Consider the following 26,849-nt stretch of genomic DNA (forward strand, 5'->3'; position numbering starts at 1 on the left):
TTGGGATTTCTTTAAGCTCCTCTGCAGCTTTATCCTGACCTGCCTGCTGTGTTCTTTGGTCTTCATGATGCTGTTTGTTTACTTGCACTTTACAAATTATGCAATGCTTTGTGTTGGTCTATCAAATAACTGTACATTTTTAAAAGGTTGAGTTGTAATGTGATGAAATACAGCGTCTAGCATATGGCCCTTTTTGCTAGCAGTTTAAATGTTAGATTTAAACATGAAGAAGAGTTTAGGATTTGTTTTCCCCTTTTCCTCATTCTGAGTTGAACTCAAGAGTTATTCTGAGGCCGCGATCTGCATCTTTTCTATTATTTTTCTTTGAATGAATCAGTTTTAAGTTGCACTCACAAAATGAATACAAGCAGAGTTTACTGATAATGGGTTTTCAAAAGAATTCCTGCAAAATTATGCAAATCAACGTGATTTTCGCACTAGAATTAAAATGAGTTTTTCTCAAAATCCACACTATTACTTCCTGGATCACTTGAGTTATCCCAGAAAGCATTAAGATACCGTCTTCATTTTGTGTTCTGTCATTTACATTTTACCCAGAATCCCAACCCCTCTGAATACAGGGTTCTAAGTCCAAACCTGAAAGACGTTTAGTCTTTTTAAAACCAATGATGGTATGCATTGTAGTTGTACACCAATTATTTTGTATTATGGAAAACCAGACTTTTATCCTTTAAAGAATAAAGACATAAAAAACTCTCTTTGTCTGACTTTTTCAGATGTCACATAAGGGACCTTCAGAAGTTGTTTCATGATTAAACAAATCTGTACTTCAGTCAGAACAAATTTAATCAAAATAGAACAATCTTCCATTACAGCAGCAGTTTAAAGTAGATAATGTTTGCTGGTATGGCTCTGTTCTTGGACCTCCCTACTTCTTTACGTGCAGATATGAAATTCCTGAGGATATAGTCCTAGTAGCAAAGACCACCCAGAACACAGAGCAGAGTGACATTACTGATTAATGTAATGCTGTAAAGGTCAGGCAGAGTTTGGAGAGGCAGAATTATGTAAGCTGCAGAGTTTCCTACAGAAGAAGGTTGGTTGAAGTACTTTGGACAGAAGGCTCTATATGACACTGACAGGTCAATTTGCAGAAGAAAAACACTGATGGATGAGGTAAGTTCAGCTAGTAGTGCAATCAGTCCTGGGCAGCTTATATAATCATCATCTAAATATTCAATTCATATTCAATAATGTTCTTCATTTTATGAAGAATCTTTCTGTGCACAATCGTCAGCAGAGTTTCCAGAGGAGTCCTCAGAACAGAACCAGCCTTCTTTATTAGCTAGTTGAGCTCTTTTAAGTCCCTGGCTCTGATGCTGCTACCCCAGCAGATGATGGCATAAGAGATCACACTCTCCGCAACAGACTTACAGAAGACATGCAGCATCTTGCTGCAGACAGCAAAGGTCCTAAGCTTCGTCAAGAAGTACAGTCAGCTCTGTTCCTTCTTGTAGACGGCTTCACATTTGTATCTCCACACCAGTCTGTTGTCCATGGGAACACCGAGGTATTTATACTGTCTTCACCTCCACTTTTGTACTCCACTTCCTGTTTCTCTTACAATCTACAATCATCACAGTGAATGAACACATGTGGAGTTATGTAGCAAATGAAAAATTGCAAAAGAACTTTAAATATGTTTTATATTTTGGATACCTTAAAGTAACAGTTGCTGTAATGACTGAAATATTAACCTTTGGTCATCTCTCAATGAACCTCTGGGAAGTTCTTTCAAGACTCTTTGGAAAACCATTTCAGGTGACCACCTCATGAAGCTCATGGAGAGGATGTCAAGAGAGCAAAGCAGTCATCAAAGCAAAGGGTGGATATTTGGAAGAACCTAAAATAATAAAATGTTTAGAGTTATTTCACACTTTTTGTTTACTACACAATTCAATGTGTGTTCATTCACAGTTTTGTTGCCTTCGGTGAGAATGTAAAATTTAAATATGAAAATAAATGAGACATGAAAATGAAAATAAAGAGACACAGTGAGAAAGTGTATATAAAACTTTTGACCGGTAGTGTATGTGGAGGCATAATCAATTTAGTTCCATAACTAAGGTTGTATTTCCCCAGTTCCAGCGTTTTGGAGCATTTTAAATATTGCTCTGACTATATGTACATGTTTAGGCAAATAATTATTCTCTTGAATCTCTTGAATGGCATGTATTCTTGTCTGTCCCATTTTAAAGAGCAGCTAAGAGAATCTTTGCTCTGTGTTACTCCAAGGGAAACAAAACGACATGGATTACAGAGTAAAAGTTTGTTGAAACTCTGATCAACTTTAAAACATGCTTCATTTACATTTATTTTATAGGAATTGTGAGAAGTACCAATTATTGTGTTACCAATAACTTTGTAAAATAGATGATAGAGCCATGTCAACACAGAATTCTTCAATCTATAGTCTGGCAGGCAACATTGAATGACAAATGGGAGGATTCGGTGTCCCACAAATTTAAATCTTAACGGAACTAAGAGATGAGAAGTACTCCTGACAGACGACAACACTGTAGTTTTGTGGCAAATATTCTGAATCTCAGTTCACAGAAGAGCTATGGCCCTTTTTGAACCTAAGCAAAAGCTTATGTTTGTTCTCATTAGGCAGACAGGAGGATGGTGGAAATTAGTTTCGGTGTTGTCACAGAAGGACAAATTATTTATTGGCTGTAAAAGTTTTTTGAAGGGCTCAATAAAAAGAGAAAGACATTTATTCATGGAAAAAACGTTGTGTTGGAAGATTCAGCAATGAGCAGGTTCATTAGAGATGCAAAAACATGAAAAGCAATATGAAGCAACAAATATTTTGAAAAAACAAACGTCGTGTTATAGGTGGAAATCTGTCTGTAGCTGTCAATTCTGTGAAGCCAAACCTCTGAGCCACTAGGTGGCACCACATTTAAACTAATGAAAAAAACATTTTCATTTTCCTTGGGACAGTTAAATAAATGTATTTATTCATTTTACAAAGCTGCCTTTTATTAAAAATTAGCATTTTATTGAAAGAGGTCATTAGGGTCAATGCAGACCATGCGGTCTTAACATCAGGGTACATCTGGCTTGAAACAGTTCAAAATGTTGAAACTTGAGATCCTAACGGAGTTGGTGCATTTAAATTCCGTATTTCTGTTGTAGCCACCAGATGGCAACAATGGACTAAACATTTTACTTCTAAACTCATCCATTTCGACTGGTAGGCAGGTGAAACATGATCACCTGAGTTACAGGACAGTTTATGAAAACACAAATCAAGGGGCAAATCCCTTTAGATCAGTCTATCGGTTAGGTGATAGGCTGTTCCTTTTATACAGTCTCAGCTGGTTTAAAATAGGTCAGTGGGTCAGGATAAGGTTTCAGTTTATATGTGACACGTTGAAATTAACATCCAGGTGGTCTCTTTTGCGTGTCACTGAGGACAAGGCTGGACTTGCCTGTTCCAGGTCAAACACACTGACCTCAAACCAGTTGTATCATTGGGTTATAGTTTAACTACTTGATCCAAACTACTTAGATAGCTTAGACAAACTTTTTTAACTGGAGAGCAATTATAAGAAGGGTTTCATTGCTGTAGCTAATAAAAAAAAATAAAAAAATTCTAATGATTATTGAGAAGATTCCGTTTTTGTAGAAAATAGTTGTTAAAACAGAACCATATTTTCCAAAACGAATAATCTGTTTACATTGATGCATTATCTTCGAGAAGATGGTTGTCTCAATTCCTATCAGAAAGAAACGTCTTCGTTGAATAAAAATATGTTCTTGCAGGGGTATGAATAATTCTGGGCTTTTGATTTTACTCTATTTGTTTTTAAATATCACTCAAACGAGTTTAAAATTCTGATGTAATTAATTAATGAAATTAATATTTGATTTGATTTGGGCTTCATGATACACAGCCCCCGATATTACACAAATGTTGTCACCCTAATCAATGTGAGGTAAGGCCAATTTGTTTTGGTTTGGGTTTTTATCAGTTTAAATTAAAAGCTTGGTTTATTTCCTGTAAAAAACAGTTTTCCATTTATATTTAAAATGTTGGACTTTTTATTTAATGCTTGACCAGGATGTTTGCCAAACTACTCTAACACAATGTGTGCATATTGTGCAAAAAAACAACTGTGGTGCCTAGTGGGCAACGGCTTTATCTGCAGGTGGGCTCCCAAATTAACTTGTGTTTATGGGCCCCTCAGCCTTGGGACGGCCCTGGTGGGTGGGATTAGTCAAATTACTCGCTAGATAAATAGCATGTGACCCGCCCTGGTGCTAAAAGCTGCGGAGTGTGAGACTGCTGCGGGGATGGTGAAGTGTCCTCCTGTCCCTACGGATCTGACAGCGCGCTGGAAGACTGGAGAGCGTCTCTTGGCTCTGTCGCTGTAGAGACAGAAATCAGCTCCCATGCTGGGTGTCTTTCTCGGCCTGTGGATGAGATCGCGGTGAATTGCCGGGGCATTGAATGTCACCTGCAGACGCAATGGATTACGGACGGACTATGGCCCCTCCGGTGCCGCCGCACAAACCCAAACCAGCCCGGCCTGGGCAGGGGCAGGAGCGGCTCCTGAAGTGCGTCCTTCTGGGAGACGGAGCGGTGGGGAAGACCAGTCTGGTGGTCAGCTACACGACCAATGGATACCCAACCAAATATGTTCCGACTGCATTTGATAACTTTTCGGGTAAGAGAAAGCTTTATGTTAATATTTTGTCCTTGCTGGAATGACACAGCGGTTCAGTTGAGTTTAACCACTAAAGCTAAACTAATCTGCAGCAGATGAATTAAATAAACATTTGAAAATCGTTTCGTTTTTATGTTTTAGAATAAAGTCAGTTTAATTGGTTGCTCTTCAGGGTGTCATGTTTGAGTGCACAGATTCTCTCTAACCCCACCCAAATCCTCCTGTATCCCCTGTCCTTCCTGCTCTTCCTGTTATCTGTCCTCCATCAGAGGTGAAAAGCTCATGAGGTATACTCCCAGATGTGGCCAGGTTTCCAATTGGCACGCTTCCATTTTCCAGGCTGACTGAACTAGCCCTTGCAGGCATCATTTGTGCTTGGGAACATTTGTCCTAAGCCTGAAATATGTGCTGACATGGAAACAGACTTGTTTTTTCTTTGATTCCCACAATCACATTATCAGTGTGTTGGGCTTGTTCATAAAACTAAACCTTTAGGCCTACGAGCAAATTAATACTCCACATCACTGTGAGCGCACCATGTCCACAATGAAACATGGTGGTGGCAGCAGCATCATGCTGTGGGGATGCTTTCCTTGTGCTGGTAGTAGGAATTTGTTTAGAGTTGTTGAGATGTATGGAGCTAGCAGGGTAGTACTGGAAGCAAACCTGTTGGAGGCTGCAAGAGGCAGAGGTTCCCTTTCCAGCTAGACTAAACATACAGCCTAGTCAAAGCCCACTTAAATCTACTTGTAAATCTTCCCAGAAGTTCTTCACTCAACTTGACTGAGTTTGAGCTATTTTGCAAAGGAGAACGGGTAAAATCTACAAAGTCTAGATGTGCAAACCTGGTAGAGACACACCCCTATTTTTTTGCTGGTGTAGTTGCACCAACAGATTGTTCTACAAAGGATTGGTTTAAAATTTTGTAATGTGGCAAATTGTAAAAAAGTTCCAACAGGTCTGCAAGGCACTGTATCTGCCACTGCTGGGTGAAATCAGTAACATTTCTGCAAAATAACTAGTGTTTTTCTACCCCTAAACCCTAAATTTTATTCTCAGGGTGAGGTGATAAATCAACAACTTTGCTCGCACCAAGCCCTTAAAAACACTCAGTGAGACCACATACCGCCCTTAGACAAGTTCTAGCTCAGTCCTGCCTCAGAGAACAGAACGTGTTTCTGGTTCAAGGGTTTTGAATTGCACAACTCTGCCTATTGTTGTCAGCCTTGACCCGTGAGCCCTCTTCTCTACTCTGGAATGGGCACATCTGTTGCAACGGCTCTGAGGCAGAGATTGTCTTTCGCCCTGGACTGACAGAGAGCAATTGTGCTGTTGGGGGCCCTTAGCAGTGATGTCATTTTCCCAGTGCCTGCAATCAGTGCACTGCCTTGAAAGCTGACTTTCAGAGCAGTTACACCACCCCACAGGTGGGAGAGACAGAGGGAAGAAGGAAGGCGAGGGGGAGTTTTGCTGCAGAAAATCAACAGTATCATATGTTAGGTATTAGGGAATGATTACCCAGTGGGAGTGCCTCCCTCATTTTCCTTCTATAATGTCCTCCAACTGTTTTCTCCTCACTGTTGTGAAAGCTGTGATGGCTGTCCTAGTGCATGAAATGTTTTAGCAAACTTTTTGATCAGGCGGTATGACCGACCACACATACTGCAGGCGCACTGGAATCGTTTCCATGTGCCTGCTCTTTTGCTTTGTGTTCAGTCTACTGAAAAGAATAAATGGTCCTATAATGAAACTGGCTGTGAGGTGACTCATCCACTTTTTTCCAGTCTGAAAATGAGGCCTATTGAAATTGAGTTAGTGAATAAACAGAATCTGTTTTTTGTATTTATGGAGTTCTGACAGTAAATCCCCAGTACATACTGCTATTGCATTTTAGCCTGTAATTCGATATATTGTGCATCTCTCGCTTTACATTTGACATCTGTCTGTTTCTGTCTACAGCTGTGGTTCAGGTGGACGGGAGCCCTGTGAGACTACAGCTGTGTGACACTGCAGGACAGGTGAGAACTGTTCACCTACAGACGCATATCGCATCACTCTTTGACACCCAACATGGAGTAAGTCCTCAAGCCCTTAAATGCTGCAAATGAATAGCATATTTTTAATGTTAATGTTAGCTGCTTAGCTGTTTGTTGCAACATTGTCTCCCATATTGCAACAAAATGATATCTAAAGGGCTACAATATTTCTTGTTAAATTGTCTTGCAAACTGCCATCTAGTTGCTGTAACTATCTAAGCTAATATGAACCCTAGATATGGAGCTTGACACCATGTATCTATGCTCTTATTTTAAATGGTTTGACATTACTTTGGTTACTGGAAAAAGCCATTAATTTTCAATGGAATAAGAGGGAAGATATTAACATTTGTAGGCACTTTCAGATTAAAGCGACTGTTTGCCTGTGCTTGCCTCTTACCACACAAAAGTTAGCATTTGCTACACACTGTTTTTTATCAAATCTAAACTGCATTTGATTATCTCTTATTCAAAATCAAAAGTAGTTTGGTATAAACTTCAAATGGAAGGTTGTGACATCAGAATTTGGGGAATCTGTTTCCCAAAGGTATACTCAAACCTTTGAAACCATCATGAAAACTGCAATATATGGGCTAGTCAAACTCAAGGTTGCAAAGTGGCAGAACATTAAAGTGAAATGTCAGAAACCTTCCAGAAGCTTTCCGAAGGTAGTAAAAGTAGTAGTAATTTTGGAAATATTCCAAACTGCAGACTTTGTATTGGGATGATTGGAATTAATGGGAATTGATGTGTTACCTGAAAAATTGAGGTAATTTACACAAACAATTTAAAGTCAAACATCAAATATATTTACTAAGTATTATCAAAAAGTTATGAAACCCATGGGTTCAAGTATGTGACAATAATAGTCTTGTGCTCTGGGTTCTAGAAATGTGGTCTCAGTGGTCCAGGATTTTAGAAAGGATCTATGCATGTGATGGAGCAATGCATGGTGCATTGGAGTGGCCTTGAAACCAATGCAGTTAGCAGTATACTGTTTGCATGTGACTGAGGATTAGCATAGATAAAATTAAGTGCACTACTGCGTAAAATATGGTTGTTTTAAGTCAAAATTATGCTTAAAATATATGTTCCCTTAGTATATTTAAAGTTTCTGTTAAGGGCTAATGTTCAATTCTTTATTTCATTTTTCCATTTATTTCAAATGGAAAATGTACAACTTAGTTTCACAGGTCTCTGAGCCCTAGTGAAACATGGACTGAATTATTCTACGCCATTGACAGATTCATTAAGACATCCTTTTTAATCTGTGAAACCTTTATTTATCCAAAAGCGGGGATTCTTAGGTTACCAAAAAATACTGGATAAACTCAACACTGTTTTTGTTTCATCTCCTGAGCTGGGTGTATTGCTGCACCCCATTTATTAGCACCTCATATCCTCAAGAAAGCGATGCATATTTTGACTGTATATACAAGTGTTCACCATGATATAAAACTGATCAGTGGTCAAACCTTTGGATTTTAATGTGACCTGCTTATTTAATAAACGTAAAAATAAACTCATGAGCAATGACATCATGTAAAATATGTTTAATGTATGTAAGGCAATAAAGGGGAAAAGCATGCAAACTGGGAACCTGGTCTTAATGGATTAAGCATGAGGTAAGAGTAAAGATTTGGCTTTTCCAGCTTTCATGTGTTAGGATTTGCTGCTCGTTTATGCTTTGTTATATCATGCTATTTTAAATGAAAGATATTCACATCTTTCTCTAAGCGTGGCAAAAGAAGTCTTCTGCAGACATTTTCAATACTTTTAGAATAGTTTTTACTATTCTCTGTAAACAAGAGCTTAGGTATAAATTTATTAGGCACAGACTTACTGCTAAAGGACACAATAAGAAATTGTGTTTGTAAGGTAAATTTGTTATTCTCATGGGGCATAAAGGGGGTTGTTTTATAATCCAGCTCAGTAGTGCAGCACCCAGCCCTGAGAATAGCATATTTGACATTCAAAAAAGCCGCAAAGGCGCCGCCAGTTCTATCCTGGATCACAGACTGACTTTTGGAGCGAGGCCGTTTAACAAATCATAAATATGAGTAAAACCTCACAGCCTGCTGTAAGCTGTACTGTGTTACGACTTCACACCTATGCAGACAAGCTTGGGCAAATACGGTTAGATAAAAACCATCCAGCACTTGCTGAACTGACGCAACTTTCCGAGAGGGGAGATTGTGCCACAAAGATGGTAGAGGTGTGCCAACAGATCAGAGATGAGAAAGGGAGCAAGAAAGATGATCATAGCTGCTTCTCACTCAGCTATGTTGATATTTGTGCATATCTGCAGATGGACCCACGTCATTACCACATCGGACTTGTGTGCTGCTTGATTCTGATCAGCTTTAAAAAAAATTCAATGAGATTTTATATCAGATGGTCTGTTTAGACTTTAGGTATGCCAGGGTACGATTAAGGAGTCTGTCCAGGGAAGGCAAGAGTTAAGCACTGAAGAAGGAGCAGTTTTGTGTCAGGTTTCTGCCAATATTAATCTGTGTACTCAAGGATGTGGGAGGGGCTTGTCTGTCAAAGCTGTGTGGCTCCAATGTGTTAATTTAAGAGATTTACAGCAGATGAGTTAAATTAATGGGTAGGACCTGTCTGTACTGTATATTACCACATTACAAACACTGTTTAGACTGTTTGTTTTTGGAGAGCCATTGGCACAGTTCCTTATTTCCTGTTCAGTGATTCAGTGTGTTGTAATAACAGCTGTGTGTGGTCAGTTTATGGGAGAAGTGAAGGGTCCCAGATCTTTATGTAGGGGTGCAACAATACATCCAGTTCACAAGTAGAATTAACCTGTTCGGTATTTTACATTTTAGCTATAGATAATACAGTAAAAAAGTGTTAAAATTGGAAGTGGACATTTAGTTCACCCACAATAGAAAGCTGAATTGCAAATTCCAACTTTGGAGTTGTTTACAGTTAGCCTGTAGCAGATTTTTAACACTTTGAAAATCTTTCATTTTTTTCTTTTGCTTTTACCAATAAAGGTTTTTAAAAATATATGTTATCAGTTTAGAGCCAGTCAGTCGAAGGTTGAATGTTTCATAAATCTTGGTGTTCAGAAATGCTCAAAATGCAGTCCAGATTCTTTAAAACCTCTGAAGGCTAATGTAGCAGCTTACAATTAGCCAGTTGTGGTTGCCAGGTAAACAAATTAAAACTAATAGAGGCTTCTTCAATGTTTTTGTAACATTGAAGAAGCTGGGCAGCTAGCCCAACATCTCTCTTTGGTCAAACAGGGCTGCAGCCTAAGAACTACTTCCTGTCTTTCTTCAAAATAAGCATCTTAAACATACAGACTCATCTTCATAAATGGGGTTCATAGTAATAGCTTATATTTATTTAACCAAAGTCACATGTTAACAGCAATATGGGCTTTTTTACTCTGAGAAATGATTTTAGTTTGGAAAGATCTCATTGCACCCCAAACTTCAGGACTTTACTCAGTATCTTCTCTCTTTCTGTCCAACAGGATGAGTTTGACAAACTCCGCCACTTCTGTTACAGTCGCACAGATGCCCTTCTGCTCTGCTTCAGCGTGGTGAGCCCCGCTTCATTTCAGAATGTCTGGGAGAAATGGGTCCCTGAAATCCGCCGCCGTTGCCCCCTCACCCCAATCCTCCTTGTGGGCACGCAGTGCGACCTGCGGCAAGACGTCAAGGTGCTGATCGAGCTGGCGAGGCGGAGAGAGAGGCCTGTCGCAGAAGAAGATGCCAGAGCGCTTGCAGAAAAAATGGGGGCCGTCACGTACGTGGAGTGCTCGGCGCTGACTCAGAAGAACCTGAAGGAGGTGTTCGATGCAGCCATCTCAGTGGGGCTGCGTCACTCTGACAGGAGGGCGCGCCGGGAGAGGACGGTCCGCAGCACCGCTGATAAGATGAAGATGCTGTCTAAGTCATGGTGGAAGAAGTATGTGTGTGTCCAGTAGGAAAAGCGAGAGATTTAAGTTTTTGTAACTGACTCAGAACTGGAACTGCTGTGGTTTCTAGAGAGACTGTGTTGAACGTAAGGACGTTACATTTTGACGGATGAGCTGGTCTAAAGGACAGGAGCAGAGAGTGCTGATCTGAACTTGTAGGCTGCAGATGGTTTCACCTCAATGTGAAAAAAAAAATAACTATGACCAGCATTCAACCAAAAAAACAGTGCCAACATCACATGGATTTCATTTTATACTGGATTTATCCAAAGGAATGTGAGCTGACTTGGAGGGAAGATGGTAATAAGGTGGCAATGTTAATTATGTTTCTCATTTTTGTTTAATTTGTGATATCATTTGGTGTGTTTTATGTGTTGTACACCCTTATTCAGACCCCAGAGTTTTTTTTTTTATAGAGACAGTCATTTTCTACCGCTTATTCCATAGTGGGTCACGGGGGAGCTGGTGCCTATCTCCAGCAGTCTATGAGTGAGAGGCGGGATACACCCTGGACAGGTTGCCAGTCCATCGCAGGGCAACACACAAACAACCATGCACACACTCATTCATACACCTAAGGACCCAGTTGAGATGCAATTATTTAGTTCGATAAATCAAAAACATTAGTGAGTGAAGTTGCTACTTTCTTTCAATTTTTTAATGCTTCATTTACTTTAGATTACAGTGAAATTTATCAGTACACATTTTCCAAATTGATTACTTTTTGAAGATGTTTATCATTCATTTTTTTACTATGAACTTAGATTGTTATAATTAACACGTTGATGCAGACTTCATGCCGATTTTTTTTTTTAAACTCTAAAGTACAAGATAAGATCTTACGAATTAGAGTTATTCAGGCAACATTTAATGGCTAAGACACATGTTATAGATTTCAAAGGTTTCAGTTTTTTATTCAGACTGAAAGGCTTTATCAAGTTATAGTCTTTTTTTTATTTTTTTTTTATATATATATTTCTTTCTTGTTTTACAGCTGCAGAAATTTATAGGTAATTTGCACTTGTATACAATTCACAAAGATCATTGATATCTGGCCATACAATGGCCAGTGGACCAGTTGTGGAATGGAAACTTGTAATTCAAAGGATGCAATTTCAACTGTGAGTCATGTTCACTGCGAAGCATCTCTGATTCAAAAGATCACTGCGTGTTTTCATTGTAAGCTAAATATCGGAATGATCAGTGTGGAGCTATTTCCTCTTTCGAAACCGAATAAATGAGGTGAAATGACCAAAGAGACTGATTCTTCGTTTGCTTCTTATTTTTCAGAAGCTCGTCCGAACCGTTGTGTGTATTTATCTGTTCCCTCCAAGCTAACAACTGATAAACCTCAACACACAGCAGATCTTCTGCAAACCCTTACGTCCTTGTGTATGTTACATATTAAATATTCACCCCGTGTGTAATACCATCATGATAAATCTGTGTGCATATATAAGTGACTCATTCAGTGACTGTGCTGTGTGACTCTAAATGGTACTTAACAAAATGAGTGTTTCAGGTTTTGTCTGATATGAGAGAGGTTAAAGCTGAATGAGTGGAATTAAATAAAATGTGAAATATGGCACATTTTTGTTTTTTGCTTCTTTATTGGAAATATCTTTGCAGGAAATAAGGATGAAGGGGTAAGGTGGGTGTACGGTAAATGTTAGTAGGTAAATTGAATAGATGTTTACACAGTTGTTACAAGGTCGCCATGGCAACCTACAGTGCAGAAACTGCTTAAAAAAACTGGTTAGTAAATATTGACATTTTGTCTTGTTTTTCTGACAAGCGGGAGTAAGATAGATCTCTTGGTAGATGGGAACTGCTTGTGCTTATCAGTTATGTAAAAGCATATGTCCTTTTGCCAACATAAAAAAAAGTGATACACACCTTTTGTTATTTACAAATGTGTAGTGTGATTAAAAAGTGTTTTCCCCCTTACAGATGTTTTTTTTTTTTTTGTCAGGCTGAACTGTTTTGAATAATCATACACATTTTAATATCAAACAAAGACAACCTAGCAAACATAATAAATACAATGTGCAATTTTGAAATGATTTACAGCTATCCAAACCAACCTGGCTATGGTGACAACAGCTGCCATCATAGCTTTTAACAGCACCGTGGAGGAATTTTGACCCACTCTTCTTTGCAGAATTCTTTTAATTGAGTCACATTGGAGGATTTCTGAGCATGAATAAACTGCTTAAGCGCATAACACAACATCTTAATTGGATATAAGTCTAGATTTTGACTAGGTCACACTAAAACCTGCTGCATAACCCAAGTCGGCTTGAGCTGAATATCAACACTCTTCAAGCTAGAGAGCAAAGTTCATAGTTCTGTAAATAATGGCAAGTTGTTCAGGTCTTGAAGCAACAAAGCTGTCCCAGACCATCACAATACCACCACCATGTTTGACTCTTGGTATGATGTACTTTCTTATGTTAATTTTACATCAGGAATCACTTCTAGTAATCAGGCTTGGATGTGGTTAGTGAAATAGGACTCTGACTTCCAAAAAACTGTGGTTAAACAAAGTTAATTTGCAATTTGCAAGTGTAGCCCATATTGTTTTACGTAGAGTCGGGTTGGTTTGAACAGCTTCTTTCCCCTTAAAAATAAAATCTTTTGAAAACTTCTTTTTATATTTACTCAGCTCATCTCTGTCCAACATTTATTTGTGACAAAAAAGAAAAATAGAATATATCAGGAAGGGGTAAACATCTTTTTTTTTAGCAGTTTTTTATGGTATTTTATGTTACTATATGTACAGTAGTCTAATTCTTTGACAGTATAATAACTGTATTTTTAGAATATCTAACTAACTTGCAGGTTGGACTGGTATGATATTCTAACAACATCATAGCCTTAACCAAAATTCTATGGTCTTACTGTATGATAGTATGCACAAAAGTATTTAAATTACCGTATTTTCCGCACTATAAGGCGCACTTAAAAACCTTTAATTTTCTCAAAAAATGACAGTGCGCCTTGTAATCCGGAGCGCCTTATATATGGATCAATTGGTTAATTCATACTGGTTGTACACGGTGCTCTGTCAAAATGTTTCAGTACGACTGGTAAACTACAAAGCCGCACCGCTTGCAGCATTACGGCTACCGTAGTCAGGGGTGTCGCCGAAGTAATAGCGGCAAACACCTGTACTGTGTGATGAGTGAATGGCTGAGAGAAATTTACGTCAAGAGACCGGGTGGCTTTTTTCACACAGCTCCGTCCCTATTGATTAACGACTCCATGCGCGCCCATATCACCGATGGTGTCAAAAAACAAGTGAAGAAAACTAATTCGGAGCTTGCAGTCATTCCGGGTGGATTAACTAAAGAACTCCAGCCGCTAGATATTGGTGTCAACAGGCCATTCAAAGCTAGACTGCGAGCTGCGTGGGAGCAGTGGATGACAGAAGGCGAACACACATTCACCAAGACAGGGAGACAGCGCCGGGCGACTTACGCCACTATCTGCCAGTGGATCGTGGATGCCTTGGCTGATATATCAGTCTCAACTGTGGTCCGAGCTTTCAAGAAGGCAGGAATAATCACTGAACCGCCAGGCAACAGCAGCGACACTGACTCTGATAATGACGAGAGGGAGCCGGGCATGTTGGATGCCGCAATCACCCAACTGTTCAATTCGGACACTGAAGAAGAAGAATTCGAGGGATTCGTGGACGAGGAATAAACTGAAAAAGTGAGCTTTATGTATTATATACATATCGTAACTGAACAATGTTGAGTTATGCACTAACGTTTGATTTAGCGGTATCAGACTGTGTTTCTTTTATGTGTTTACAACTGAACAAGGCTGGGAGATATTGTGAATATGCACATTAACGTTTGAACAACGTTGAGTTATTGTGAATGCACTAACTACGTTTTATACGTACGCTGGTTTGTAGTGTATTAATAAAGTTTGACTGACTGACTTATCTGACTGTTTTGTTGACATTCTCTTTAGCACAGCTCCATCTAGTGGATGCAAACGTTTGACTGCTGTAGCTTCTATTCTATGCGCCTTATAATCCGGTGCGCCTTATAGTGCGGAAAATACGGTATGTAACATAATCTAGTAGCTTTTATGTATAACAGCTTGCCTACAAGCTTGTCAACTGTGGGTTAAAAAAGTAATACTTTAATTGGAATGATGGTTCAAACAGGCAAAGGAACCTCCAATCACTCTCATTAAAGACTGAGTTAAAATATTTTACTGGTTTCGACAACTGAACTTAAAACTACCTTAAAAGTGCTAACCATTCTGTGCTAACTAATGAGTCTTTACAAAGATGCTTTAGAACTGGTGCATTGGTAAAAACTTTAAAGTGATTAAAATATTGCTATTAAAATTTTTCAAGCTTCCTGCATTCCTGCCTTATTTGGACCTATTGTATTTGTAAAGCCAAGTAGCACAGAGACGTCTGGTTATTTTGATCTTGCTGATTTTCATCCATGTTAAAAATCTGTGTTATCTAAAAATTTGTAACTAGATAACTTGAAATAATAGGACATTAAAAACAAAGAAATGGTAATCTGCGCTAGGTTATGATAAAAATATTTGGTATAGAATAGAATAATTGTTTTCATTACTTAACAGAAATATAATGAGATTAGTTGCTACTTTGAGCAACACACGCAGTCAATAAAAGAGGAAGAAAGCTATTGAAACACCAATAGCTTTCTTCCTCAACTTATTTACAATGGTTATAAATTAGTAACAATAATTGGGTTAATTTGTTGTAGTACAGCAATGCCTTTGAACTAAAGGCTATTGTATAACTGGAAACAGCAAGCTTGCAGAGCTTTTCTGGACATCAGGTGGTGGTAGGGTGGAATCTGCCAAGACTGTGGGCACTGCCTAGGCAGCTAGTCTTGAAAATGTCCCACATGGAGGGCTCTGGGAGTTCAGTTATTTTTCAAGCTGTTTTAACTCTCTGGAGGATTTTTTGGTCAGTTTCTGTGCAGTTTACAAAGACTGTCACTATGTTAAGAAGTTTTACCAGAGCACTAGTAAAAACCTCTGCAGACAGGTTGTTCTGTTTTAGTATCCAGATAAAGTTGAGCTCTTTGTTGAGCATCATGGACCAAGATGGTGGTTTTGACTGCCCATGTCAGGTCTGCATTGATGTAGGTTCTCGATAATTTAAAGGGGGATACATGCTGTTGTTTTTGTTAAGGAAAACCTAGGGTCGTTAAATCAACCGAAAATGCAATGTCTAATTTGGTATAATTTAATTTAAGTTTTTTCTTTTTACGCTAGTATGAACCTCAGCTTGCTTTCATAGTATTTGAGCATAATATATGTGCAAATATGCCTTTTCATAGCAGTGAAAAACTGTACTTCTGATCTCAGAAAAGTATTAAGAATTGAGCAGTGACTCATTCTCAATAATACATTTGATTGGTTTGTTAGTAAGGTCATGAATTCATGCAAATTTCAATGAAGATGTCAACAGACCTCAATAAGTTGTACAAAAAACTTAACAGTGTTGCTAAATTCAATGAGTAGAGAATAAGTGAACAGTTTTCTCTTACCAATTATCTAAATTCACATTTTGTCAAACTGGGGACAGTGTTGAGTGTGACTTCAAAGATTTAACCGCTGATATTTTAGTGGCACCAAGAACTCTAACTACGCTGGATCAGACGATTATAACTACCCAAAATAGAACTTTCCTTCTTTTGATAGCTGTGTGTCTCCACCACAATATACAACAATAAGCAGAAACTGACAGTCAGCTCTTGCTCTTGTTTAGAAGTTTAAATAATAGGCTAGACGACCAAAAGAAAGCTTATGTCTGGCGGGCTGCAGATGAGTATTTTGTCCAACTTCAAAGCGAATAAAACTTAGGTAGGAGTAGTGCCAAGAGTTTTAATTATTATAGTCTGGATGGCTCCACCTTCCACCAATATTTTAGCAGGAAGTACCCATTGTTGTGTCTTGGCAAGGCTGCCATCTGCAAAATGTCCTGTGATTTACCACTATGGCTTCTGTGACTGACTGTGCCATAGTACCTGTCTGTCTGCAAGAAGAAAGGGTTACTGTCTGGTAAAGATCCTCATCAGGGGGCACAACCCATATACGGAGGCTTCAGTCATCGGTTTGAGTCCGGACTCCAGAGACCTATGCTGCATGTCTTCCACCTCTCTTCATCCCTCTTCCTGTCTGCCTACTTTGGAATAATAAAGACCATAAAAAATAATGAATAAATAAAAAAACTGAAAAAAAGATCCTCGTCAGTCAGTCAAAGAAATAACAAATAGGAAACATGTCAAAAAGAAACATTGTCAACATTTTTTAGACGTATGCAACATTATTTATTTGACTTTGTTTTTATGCAAAAACATATCTCTCTGTTACTAGGCTTTATCTGAACACCAAAACTGTCTTTGAAAAATGCAAATTGTTTTATTACTCTGTTATACAAAGTAAAATCAGTAAAACGTATGTGACACCACCCTACAAAACTGGGAGGATCAGTGAGCTTTGTTTTGGACCTTTTGGGGTCACTGGTTAACCAAAAAGGGATTAAAGTATCCTCAGATCTTTGATCAGATAGCTCCTATAAGTGTCTGTACCTGAATCTCTTGTCACCACCCTGAAGAGTGTGAAACTGTGATCAGAACCATATTGGTGCAGAAAAATATTGAGGTCAGGGGTCAAATTGCAAAATGCGCAAATGCGAAAGTGTGCAAAGTGTTGTGGCTCAGTAGGAAGAGTAGTTGTCTTGCAATCAGAAGGTTGTGGGTTTGATTCCAGCTTCCTCCTGCCATATGTTGATGTGCCCCTGGGCAAGGCACTTAACCTCAAGTTGCCTACTGATCTGCGTATCGGTGTATGAATGTGTGAGCGTTAGTGAGTGTGATTGGGTGAATGTGGCTCTAGTGTAAAGCACTTTGAGCGGTCTGTATGACTGGAAAAGCGCTACATAAGTTCAGTCCATTTACCATTTTTTACAGTTGCAACTTTACATACAGTCATTTTTGTAACTAACCTCACATTTTAAGAAATGTGCTGTGAATCTGTTTCCTGGGAAAATCATATTTGTCTTGACTTTGATACATGATAAATAGACCCTTCAAATAGGTATTGACTGCATTAGTGGGCAGATTCAGAGCCCTCTGCTTAAAGAGTAGATAAACTGGCCCAGATGCTAGACATCCAGTTTGGATATACTGGCAAACGTGACAAACATACATCATATTGTTGTGTTTGAGGTAAAGTCCAATATAATCTGCCACAGTTTAGAGTGTATATCTAAAGTCTGGAAACAATTTGGCTGTTATTAAAGTCTTACCATTATATGAAAAAAAAAGTGCTGGCAAAACAAATATTTTATCTGTGGAGGCAGCATAAAGACATCTGTACAGAATCTCTGGATGCTAGTAGGCTTGGGAAGGCTAACGATATCAAGGCAAAAAGGAGTCTCAAGGGTTTAAACCCCTTGTTTTAAAAAGCAAAGTTTCAAAATGTTACTGTTTCAAAACTACTAAAGTTTTCATTGCTTTTCACTTCGTGGGCCTTTGACTTCAACTGAATGAGACGCCACAATAGAGTTGAAATGATCATACTTTTTTCCAGCTGTATGAGAGACACAGTATTTCAGTGCTGTGCACTTCTTGCCATGTGGCTGAAAGAAGGCTACTCTACTTTTTCTTCACTTTTAGGACTTTGCAACAGAAAACTGCAACATCTTCTGGGTGTTTTTTTTTGTTTTTTTGTTATTTATATTTGTGCTTAGATCTATTCAACAATAAATAATTGTACTGTGCATCCATCCATCCATTTTTTATACCCGTTTCTTCCATACTGGGTCGTGGGGGAGTTGGTGCCTCCAGCAGTCTACGGGCGAGAGATGGTGTACACCCTGAACAGGTCGCCAGTCCATCACAGTGTTCTATACAAGAAATAATTGTTGCTTTTCTTTTTTAAATAAAAGCCACTGGATTGTTTACTTCAGAGAAATATATAGAAGAATAATTGGACCTTGGGGCTGGTGCAGTCTACATGTGAGAGAGTACACTCTAAGAAGTAAAATCATTCACACATACACTCTTGCCAAGGCCATTTTATACTCTCCAGTTAGCCTTGACATACATTGTACTGGCACTGTGGGAGGAAACCAGAGAACCAAAAGTAAAACAGCGCCTGACAGCATTAACAGCATCAAATCCAACTTTTGGTTAATGTCCATTCAAACTACATTTTCTGTTGAGTTGCAGTAGAAAGACCAAAAGACCTTATAGTAATGAAGTTATTCATATGTAGATTTTGATGTTTTTTGTTTGACTTGGGATGTTTTTCCCATCCGTGCAAGGCAGATTAGAAACCATGAATTCCGATTCATTTAATTAGAATCAGAATCAGCTTTATTGCCAAGTTTGTACAGACAAACAAAGAATTTGACTCTGGTACACTTTGTTCTCAGTGAGGATTTTTTTATTTCTTTTTTTTTTTTTGGTATATACAATAGTGGAAATAAAAAAAATTCTTTTTAAATGTACATATATCCACAATTGACTTTACCAAAGAATATAATGTGAGATCAGTCCAAGTATGCATGGTGCATAAGGCGACATATGTAACATATGTGATTAAAAGGGGGTTCCAAAATATTTTGTCTGTGTTTGAATAGTAAACGTTTCACCGCTGAGGTCATTGGCTCGATTCACTTACAGGAATATCACACGTAAGATTTACTCTTTAAAATGTAACATTTACAAAAGGGTGTTCAAAATGAGTGTAATTATACACTCACTTAAACAGAAAGAGTTATCACTGAATGTTGCTATTATACTCATAAGTGGACACCTCTGTCTTTCACATAATGCTTTCTGGACTTATGTTGTAAAATATGTCACCAAGTCAGGTGTAGCCTTCATTAGTTGTAAAATGTCAAGTATTTGTTGAACCTTTCAGTCTTATAAACACTTTGTTACGTAACTTCTGAGAAACATTTAGGTAACAGGTGAACTTTGACTCCGCATGAAAGAGCACCGCTGCAGTCAGTTTTGATACCTCAAAGTTGATGACGGATCTTTCTGGTCCCCTCGGATAATTACCAGCACAAAGACTTGAGCTTAGCCCTTGGGGTGGGATTACAGATGAACATTAAACATGTTAAGCAGGCCTGCATGTTGGGAAGGGATCCAACCAGCGAACTGTGGTCCACTTTGTACATTGTCTTAAGGATTAAGTGTTGCCCAAGCATTTGTAATGCGATGCAATATGTCTGAGGCCCTGATTAAAAGACATCCACGCAGACTAAGCACAATTTATGAATGTTGACAGAAATCTGCTTGCACAGTATGCTTAAGATGTCAATCTCTTTTTTATTACCCTGTGGTGGCAAATTACGTAATGGACTTGCCGCAAAATGTGAAAGTGGACAAAAACCTTTCAGGGTCCAGTTTTGGTGTGGTTATCAAACATAGCTTTATGAGAAATATGAGGACAAGCAAATCAACTTGGTCTGATGGAGGTTGTGTTACGTAATGTGAAATAAAATTGTGTTATTGCAGGTGTTACATTGGAGCCAACAGAAGAAGGGTAATCTCTTTGAGGAATAAGTCTTTAACATAATTCAAACTTGAATTCAAACTTTTCTTTGTGTAAGGTTGGTTAGAGATTAGCTATTGAAGCACATCTTCACCACAAGTATTAAACTCAAATGATTTCATAGACATGCTTTTATTCCATCTGTAAATACTGCATTACATAATTCCAAGATAAAACCAGCCTGTTCTGTGTGCTTAATGCACATGACTTTGTGATGACAGAAGTCCGCTTTCAACAAATTGGGTAAGTGTTTACTTTGGGTGAATACTTTGAATATGTCTGTAAGACATGAAAGCTTCTCAGGTACAGCTACAACAAGAGTAGTACACTTGTTGAAAAGAAGGAAGTTATAGGTAGGTTTCTAACAGCCAAGTACAGTAATTTAGAGCCAGAAAATCTAAAGATCTTCAATGTCTGAAACATAACTAAATCACAATCCACCTTTGTATTGTTCTTTAAAATGAAGTATTTTTAAAAGCACTATTCTTACACAGAAAGAGCCTTTTGAGTCAGCCCCCCAAAAATCCATATCCACTTCCATATATGTATGATAGCGTGGTGGGCCACACCGTTGCTGTGCAGGAAGTAGGTCCTGGGTTCTAATCCTAACCAGTTCGCATGTTCTCCCAGTGCATGCATGGGTGCTCTCTAGGTACTCTGGCTTCCTCCTACAGTCACAAAAACATGTATGGTAAATTAATTGGTCTCCAAATTGCCAGTAAATCTGACTGTGTGCATGTATGGTTAGTTGAATGTGGGTCCCTGTGTTGGACGGTTGACTAGTGATGGAACTTATGGCTCTTTAAAGGGAATCAAATCTTCATGATTCGTCCACTTCAAAGATCCATTCAAAAGAGCCGCTGAAATGATCCATTTTTGAAAACGTACATATTTAAAAGAACAAGACATTTTATCCCTAATATAGAGTTAAATTTATTATTTTTAGAACACCTGGCATATGTGGGTGACTTTTTCAACAAAAGTTGAATTATCTGTATTAAGATTAATATTTTTATTTAAAAGGTGCAAAATAGGATCACAGTATGTTGCAAAAAATCTTTCTTTATGTGTATATTATCCATAAAATAAAGTTTAAAATATCAAAACATAAATATCAAAAACCCATGTAGTAGGTTTTTTGTGCATTAACAACATTTAATGATATTTGTAATATAGAAACAAAATAAAGAAAGCAAAATGTAGCAAAATAGAAGAGAAAAAAAGTGCACCTGAGTTGCTTTGGCAGAAATAAAAATCACCAACTGTATCATTATATATAATTAAGGCAACTCACTAAAGATAAACAACACTTAACTGTAAACATCCAAATAAAGTGTGCAAACTTTTTGTTGTGTCATTCATGTTTTGTACTCAAGCAAGGAGGAGTCTGTGATTGCCCTACTCCTCTCTCCCGCTGCATGAATTTAAATTAAATTAAAAAAGTAACGTGAGACAACAGGTGTTGTGGATTGGCGCTATATAAATACACACTGAACTGAATTTCATTATAAGCAAGCCAAATAGTAAAAAACAAAATAATTGATTGGTTCATGAATGTCACATCGTTACTGGTGACCTCTCCAGGATGTATCCTACCTCTCACCCAGTGACTGTAGGAGATAAGCACCAGTCCCTCCACAACCTGCATGGATAGATGGCTGGATGGAAGATGTAGCATTTTTAATTACACTGTCATGAAAGCGGTCACTGTCACGGGAATGCTTTGTAAAAATACTGGTCAAGAATGGGCTAAGAGGCCAAAGACAGCTGAACAGGAAGAGGTGTTAAAATGATTATATGTGTTCAATCTTGATGGTTTTTGTGTTTTTCACGTGTCAGTAAAATCAGGAAGTGATTTCTAGCTCTATTTAGATCAGATTTCATTTTAGTGTTTTGTAAAGACCCAAAGATCATGTCTTTTCATTCATATCATAGGTTCATTATTCATAGATTTTAGCCCTGTCCCTTATAAGGTTTTGCAGCACTCTTTAAAACCTGTAGGGATAAAGTCCCAAAATAAGCTGCTTTTATTTCTAATAAAAGCAAAATATGTATTGTTTGTCAAATGTTGCTTTGCAGTTTCATAGGCTGAAACGGGTTTTTGTTTTTTTTCACTTTCATTTATCACATCTTTTCTCAAATGCATGTTGGCATCAAAGTTTGACATTTGAGTGGCACACAGAAATTACGTATTAACAGGGCTGATAACCTTGGATAGCAAGAATGTTATTTAGTCAGTAAAATAAATAATTAAGATAAAAAATAATGTATACCACAATACGGAAAGTATGATTAAATTCTAAAAATAAATTTGATTTGGTTAGATCCCAAAGATTCCAGAGCTGGATAAAATATCAGTCAACTGATTTATGGAAAAAACAAAGAGAGAAACATTTTTTCCATGGACCAAAGCCGCCAACCTGCTGTTAGCTAACACTGAGGTTGAGGGGGTCGCCTGTCTGGCATGTTACAGTATGGCTGTGCAAGGAGGATTATGTTTTAATAAGCTTATGCAAACACCCCCCACTGCGCGGTCTCATTATGGGAAGCTAATAGAGTCTCTGTGACCCGGGGTCATCAGGGCCTCTTTGAACCACTCTGCTATACTCTGCTGTAAAGAAGCCCCTTCTCTACCTTTTAAACATCTGTTCCATGCTCTAAAGAACATGTGGGCTCCTGTGAGGCAAACTTGTTTTCAGACCTCTTTACGCCTGCATGTGTATGATGATTAAACATGTACATTTGTCCTTCACATGCAGCCTCTGGGTTCAGCCCCATCTTTATAGTTGTAATAAAATCTCTATTTTCTTTTTACAACACTCTACATGTGTCATATATAAATGTCCTTGTGTCATTCCTCTCTGCGTGACTTGCTCGTGTTTTGGTCTGTCTGCATGTTTTTATGTTTGGTTCCTGCTCTCATTTTTAGCATAAAATGCCACACTTAAACATGTCACTAGCCACTGGGTTAAAGTGTGTGCTCTGCCCTGCAACGTATTTGAATTCACTAATTTCTCAACTTGCTATTCTATAAAACAGCATATTCTGTTTATTAATACATTATCTGACAAGTAATATACTCACATGGAAGACAATTAATCCTTCTGATTTCTGATCCCCTGACATGCTTATGAGGCATTTTGAGTGACAATTGTCCAATATATAATGAATTTGTTAGAGTAGTGTTTTTTAAAGAGTACATGTAATCATGTTTCCATTAGTTGAAAAACATGTCAAAAAAGATAAGAGGGCAAAGATTTTAATGGTGATTTGTCCAGTGAGGAGAAAGGCAGGAGAAATGTTGTCTGAGAGCCATATAGCTTAAAAACCTAAGAAAAGGACATCCTGCCTAGGGCTTTGGCAGCTCTCCACGGCAAGCCGTCTGTCTTTATTGCTCCACAATAAAGACTTAATGTTGTAAATAAACATTGTAACTCACAAAACTGAAATTCTTTCAGCATGCAGGCAGCCATTGTGATCGGGTTTTGACCAGCATTGTTGCACACAGAGGTTTATCAGCACTCGCTTTTCTCCAAACAAATGTGTCACCAGAATATTTTGTATAAGTAGGCTGTGGATTGGTTTTGTAAAACAGAGCGGCAGTGAATGTAAGCAGCTTAACGTCTCTCTATATTACACATAGTAGTCCATGTTTTAGGAGCATTTGACCAGATTACAGCAATGCAGCTTTGAAAAATTATTCAGTGATACAACTCAAACTCTGTAAGTTGATCCACAGTTAGTTTTCAAACATGTAATTTGACCCTAAACAGTCATTTTAATCTTATACTTCACCTGGTGATTTGAAAGGAATCCAAAACACTGATATTCAATATGTTGTTCATTTGGTTCATGTTTCCAACATTGAAATAGCCATTAGTAACCAGTGTGAAGGAACTTTGCCTTGTTTAAACTCCAGACATTTACTTTGGTGTCCTCCTGTCTGTTGAATTAAGATTGAACATCATGGAAGGATCAAAAGAGCCCTCTGAGGCCTTCAGAAAGAAAACTGTAGAAGCTTTTGAGTCTGATAAGGGTTTTAAAGAGGTCACATAATAATTTCAAATCAGCCATTCATCTATATGGATAATAATCTACAAGTGAAGGACAAGAAAAGCAGTTGTCTCCAAGAACCCTAAAGAGTCATCATGGGACCTATAGCAGGCTCTTACTTCTGTGATGTTAAAGTACGTGCTTGTATTATCAGAAAAAAACTGTGGAAGTTTACTTTCTTAGTTTGCAAGTGGGGAAATGTTGCTCTCTAAGGAAAGCATGAAGGTCAGACTAAGATTTACAAGAGAAAACATAGGCAAAGACCTGGTATTATGTCTTTTGGACAGGTGATTTGATACATACTAAATATCTAATTCCCAGAAAATAACCTCATATCAGTTGTTCATCAGGGAGCTGTCATGTTTTGGAGACTTGGAGCAGCAGAACCTGTCCAGCTCCGAATCACAGAATTCACCATGAATTTTACTGTTTATCAGAGGGTGCTTGAAGACATGTGAGGCCATCTGTAAAAATAAATAAAGAAGCCTAAAGCAGAATTGCCTTTGCTAGAAAATGCTTTTTGCTCATATTGTTTTCTTTAATTGGTAAAACAAGGTTAGGAGCAATTAAATCACTTTTTTTCCAGAAAAAAAAAATAAAAAAATAGTTCAAACCTCAATATGTAAACATAAGTTAATTAGGAACTGAAAATTTTATGGGGTGTCCAAATTTATTCATATGACAATCTCTGCTTTAGAAAATACGACGGCGTAATGAGGCAAGTCTAAGAAAAAAGATTTTTTTGGAAATTGCGAGAATAAAGTCATAACATTAGGTCTACAAGAATTAAGTCGTAACATTACGATAATTCATAATATTATAAGCATAAAGTCATAATGTTACCAGAATAAAGTCGTAATAAGATGAAAATAAGGTGGTGATTATAGGAGAAATAAAGTTGTAATGAGACAGCTCCTCTTCCACAAAGAAGTAATTCCTTCCAAGTCCGTGTGGTTCTTTTTGCAAAACAGATACAGTCATTTGCAAAGTTGCTGCAATGCCTGATACCGATAAGAATTTGATGCTGTGGTGCTAAAACATTAAGAATTTCTTTATTTGTGATACCGATACCAATGTATAACTCAACATTCCTCGTTTTAACGTGTAGTTTAACTGTGCCTTTTAGTAAGAGTTGTCATAAAACTTAAGACATTAATCTCATAATTTCCCCCCCAAAAAATCACTTAGCCTGGCCTTTATACTCTGTCGTAAGGAAACAATTGGAAACTATGATTGAAATGTATTTATGCTTCATACTTTCAGGCACTAAACTGTGGTAAACGTTGGTGCATGATAAAACCCATGTGTCCAAAAACAATGAATCTTACTTCTGATGATCTTTGAGTATTGAGTTATGGCTGATTCAATAAATTATTTCAATACATAATCTCACAACATCTTACAAAACACATTAAAGCCTGAATTTTCAAGCACCATCTATGTGACAGCTTCAAACATTTCTAAAGTTCTTGTGATCTGTTTATTGTTTGCAGCTCCGCTACACCACAGAAACATCTTTACCACTAAAGTCTGCAGTTAATTGATTTCAGTTGTGTCTGTTCGTCATACACTGACCCAAAAATTAGGGTTCAGAAGCAAACATTGTGGATTTATGTTCGTTGTAGTTCAGACATCAGCCAGATGCTGCCTGCCTCTTGATAAAGACAACATCTGATATTCACTGAGACTCTCAAGTTGCCTGCAATCCTCTCAGTTTCTGTGATTGATGCCAGATTGTATCTGGGGCATAAAAAGACCCGTATCCACAGTAAGTGATATTGCAGTTGAAACATTTGGCTCACAGCCTTGATCTTAATTCGATAAAGTTTTGATCTGCAAGAGGAACAGCTTTGTTTTGTTTTTTCTTAGTTGATCAAATTCCCTGTTTGAGTTGAACTGAGCGGCTGATGTCACTGACGGTGGTTGTGATTGGCTTACAGCCGCAGCCCACTCAGCTGATGTTATCTGATTGGCCTCCAGACACATACATTGTTCTCATTGTAGAAATGGCTCACTGGTTTTGTGACCTTTTTTAGTCCAGGACATGAGTGAATATTTTTCCACTGTTCCTCCTTGCCTCTTACTTTCCTCCTGTTATAACACTCTGTCCTGTGTTTCCTCTTTCTATCTGTTCGTTTCATCCCTTGTCTGTTAGTTTTACTGCCATACCCTCTTTCGCTGCCTGACTGCTGACAGCCTCTGGGGCTTTGATCCCTCATGTGGGACAGATAAGCGTGCAGTGTGTGTTTGTGGATTGGAAAGCTTGCATGCCCTGTTTTTCTTAGCCTTGGTGTTTTATTGCGGTTTACCTCACCTTTACATTGCCTTAATGCTGAATGATTTATACTGAATTTTGAAAGCCTAGATAACACAAGAATGATTCCTATTCGTAGTACATTCATAATGGGTAAATCGAAAAGTTCAAGTTGAACTGGCTGACAAAAAAAGGTAAAATTTGATTTCTAAAAGGAATAAATTGCAACAAATGTGTCCACAGGTTTGCTGGTCATTGATTATCTCAAAGTTGGAAGCTGATTA

General features: G+C 38.0%; 1 protein-coding gene across 2 annotated transcripts; it reads left to right on the forward strand.

Annotated features, from left to right (window-relative positions):
- The first annotated feature begins 4,289 nt into the window (after positions 1-4,289).
- Positions 4,290-11,066, forward strand: rhoub (ras homolog family member Ub). 2 transcript variants are annotated; one of them, XM_047390614.1, is made up of 3 exons: positions 4,290-4,697; positions 6,657-6,772; positions 10,233-11,066. In XM_047390614.1, exons 1-3 carry the CDS (start codon positions 4,481-4,483, stop codon positions 10,686-10,688), a joined length of 789 nt encoding a protein of 262 aa, XP_047246570.1. In that variant the 5' UTR covers positions 4,290-4,480; the 3' UTR covers positions 10,689-11,066. The 2 variants fall into 2 exon arrangements, with proteins under 2 accessions (XP_047246570.1, XP_047246572.1); XM_047390616.1 differs by having other exon boundaries at positions 6,657-6,715.
- The last annotated feature ends 15,783 nt before the right edge of the window (positions 11,067-26,849 follow it).

The sequence above is a fragment of the Girardinichthys multiradiatus genome, chromosome 18 (genome assembly GCF_021462225.1).
Source record: "Girardinichthys multiradiatus isolate DD_20200921_A chromosome 18, DD_fGirMul_XY1, whole genome shotgun sequence".
In the NCBI taxonomy this organism is placed as follows: Eukaryota; Metazoa; Chordata; class Actinopteri; order Cyprinodontiformes; family Goodeidae; genus Girardinichthys; species Girardinichthys multiradiatus.

Coding starts and splice junctions, on each gene's coding strand:
- rhoub (XM_047390614.1), top strand. CDS start 4,481: ATGTCACCTGCAGACGCAATGGATTACGGACGGACTATGGCCCCTCCG. Junction 4,698..6,656: donor TGCATTTGATAACTTTTCGG/GTAAGAGAAAGC, acceptor TTCTGTCTACAG/CTGTGGTTCAGGTGGACGGG. Junction 6,773..10,232: donor TCTTTGACACCCAACATGGA/GTAAGTCCTCAA, acceptor TCTGTCCAACAG/GATGAGTTTGACAAACTCCG.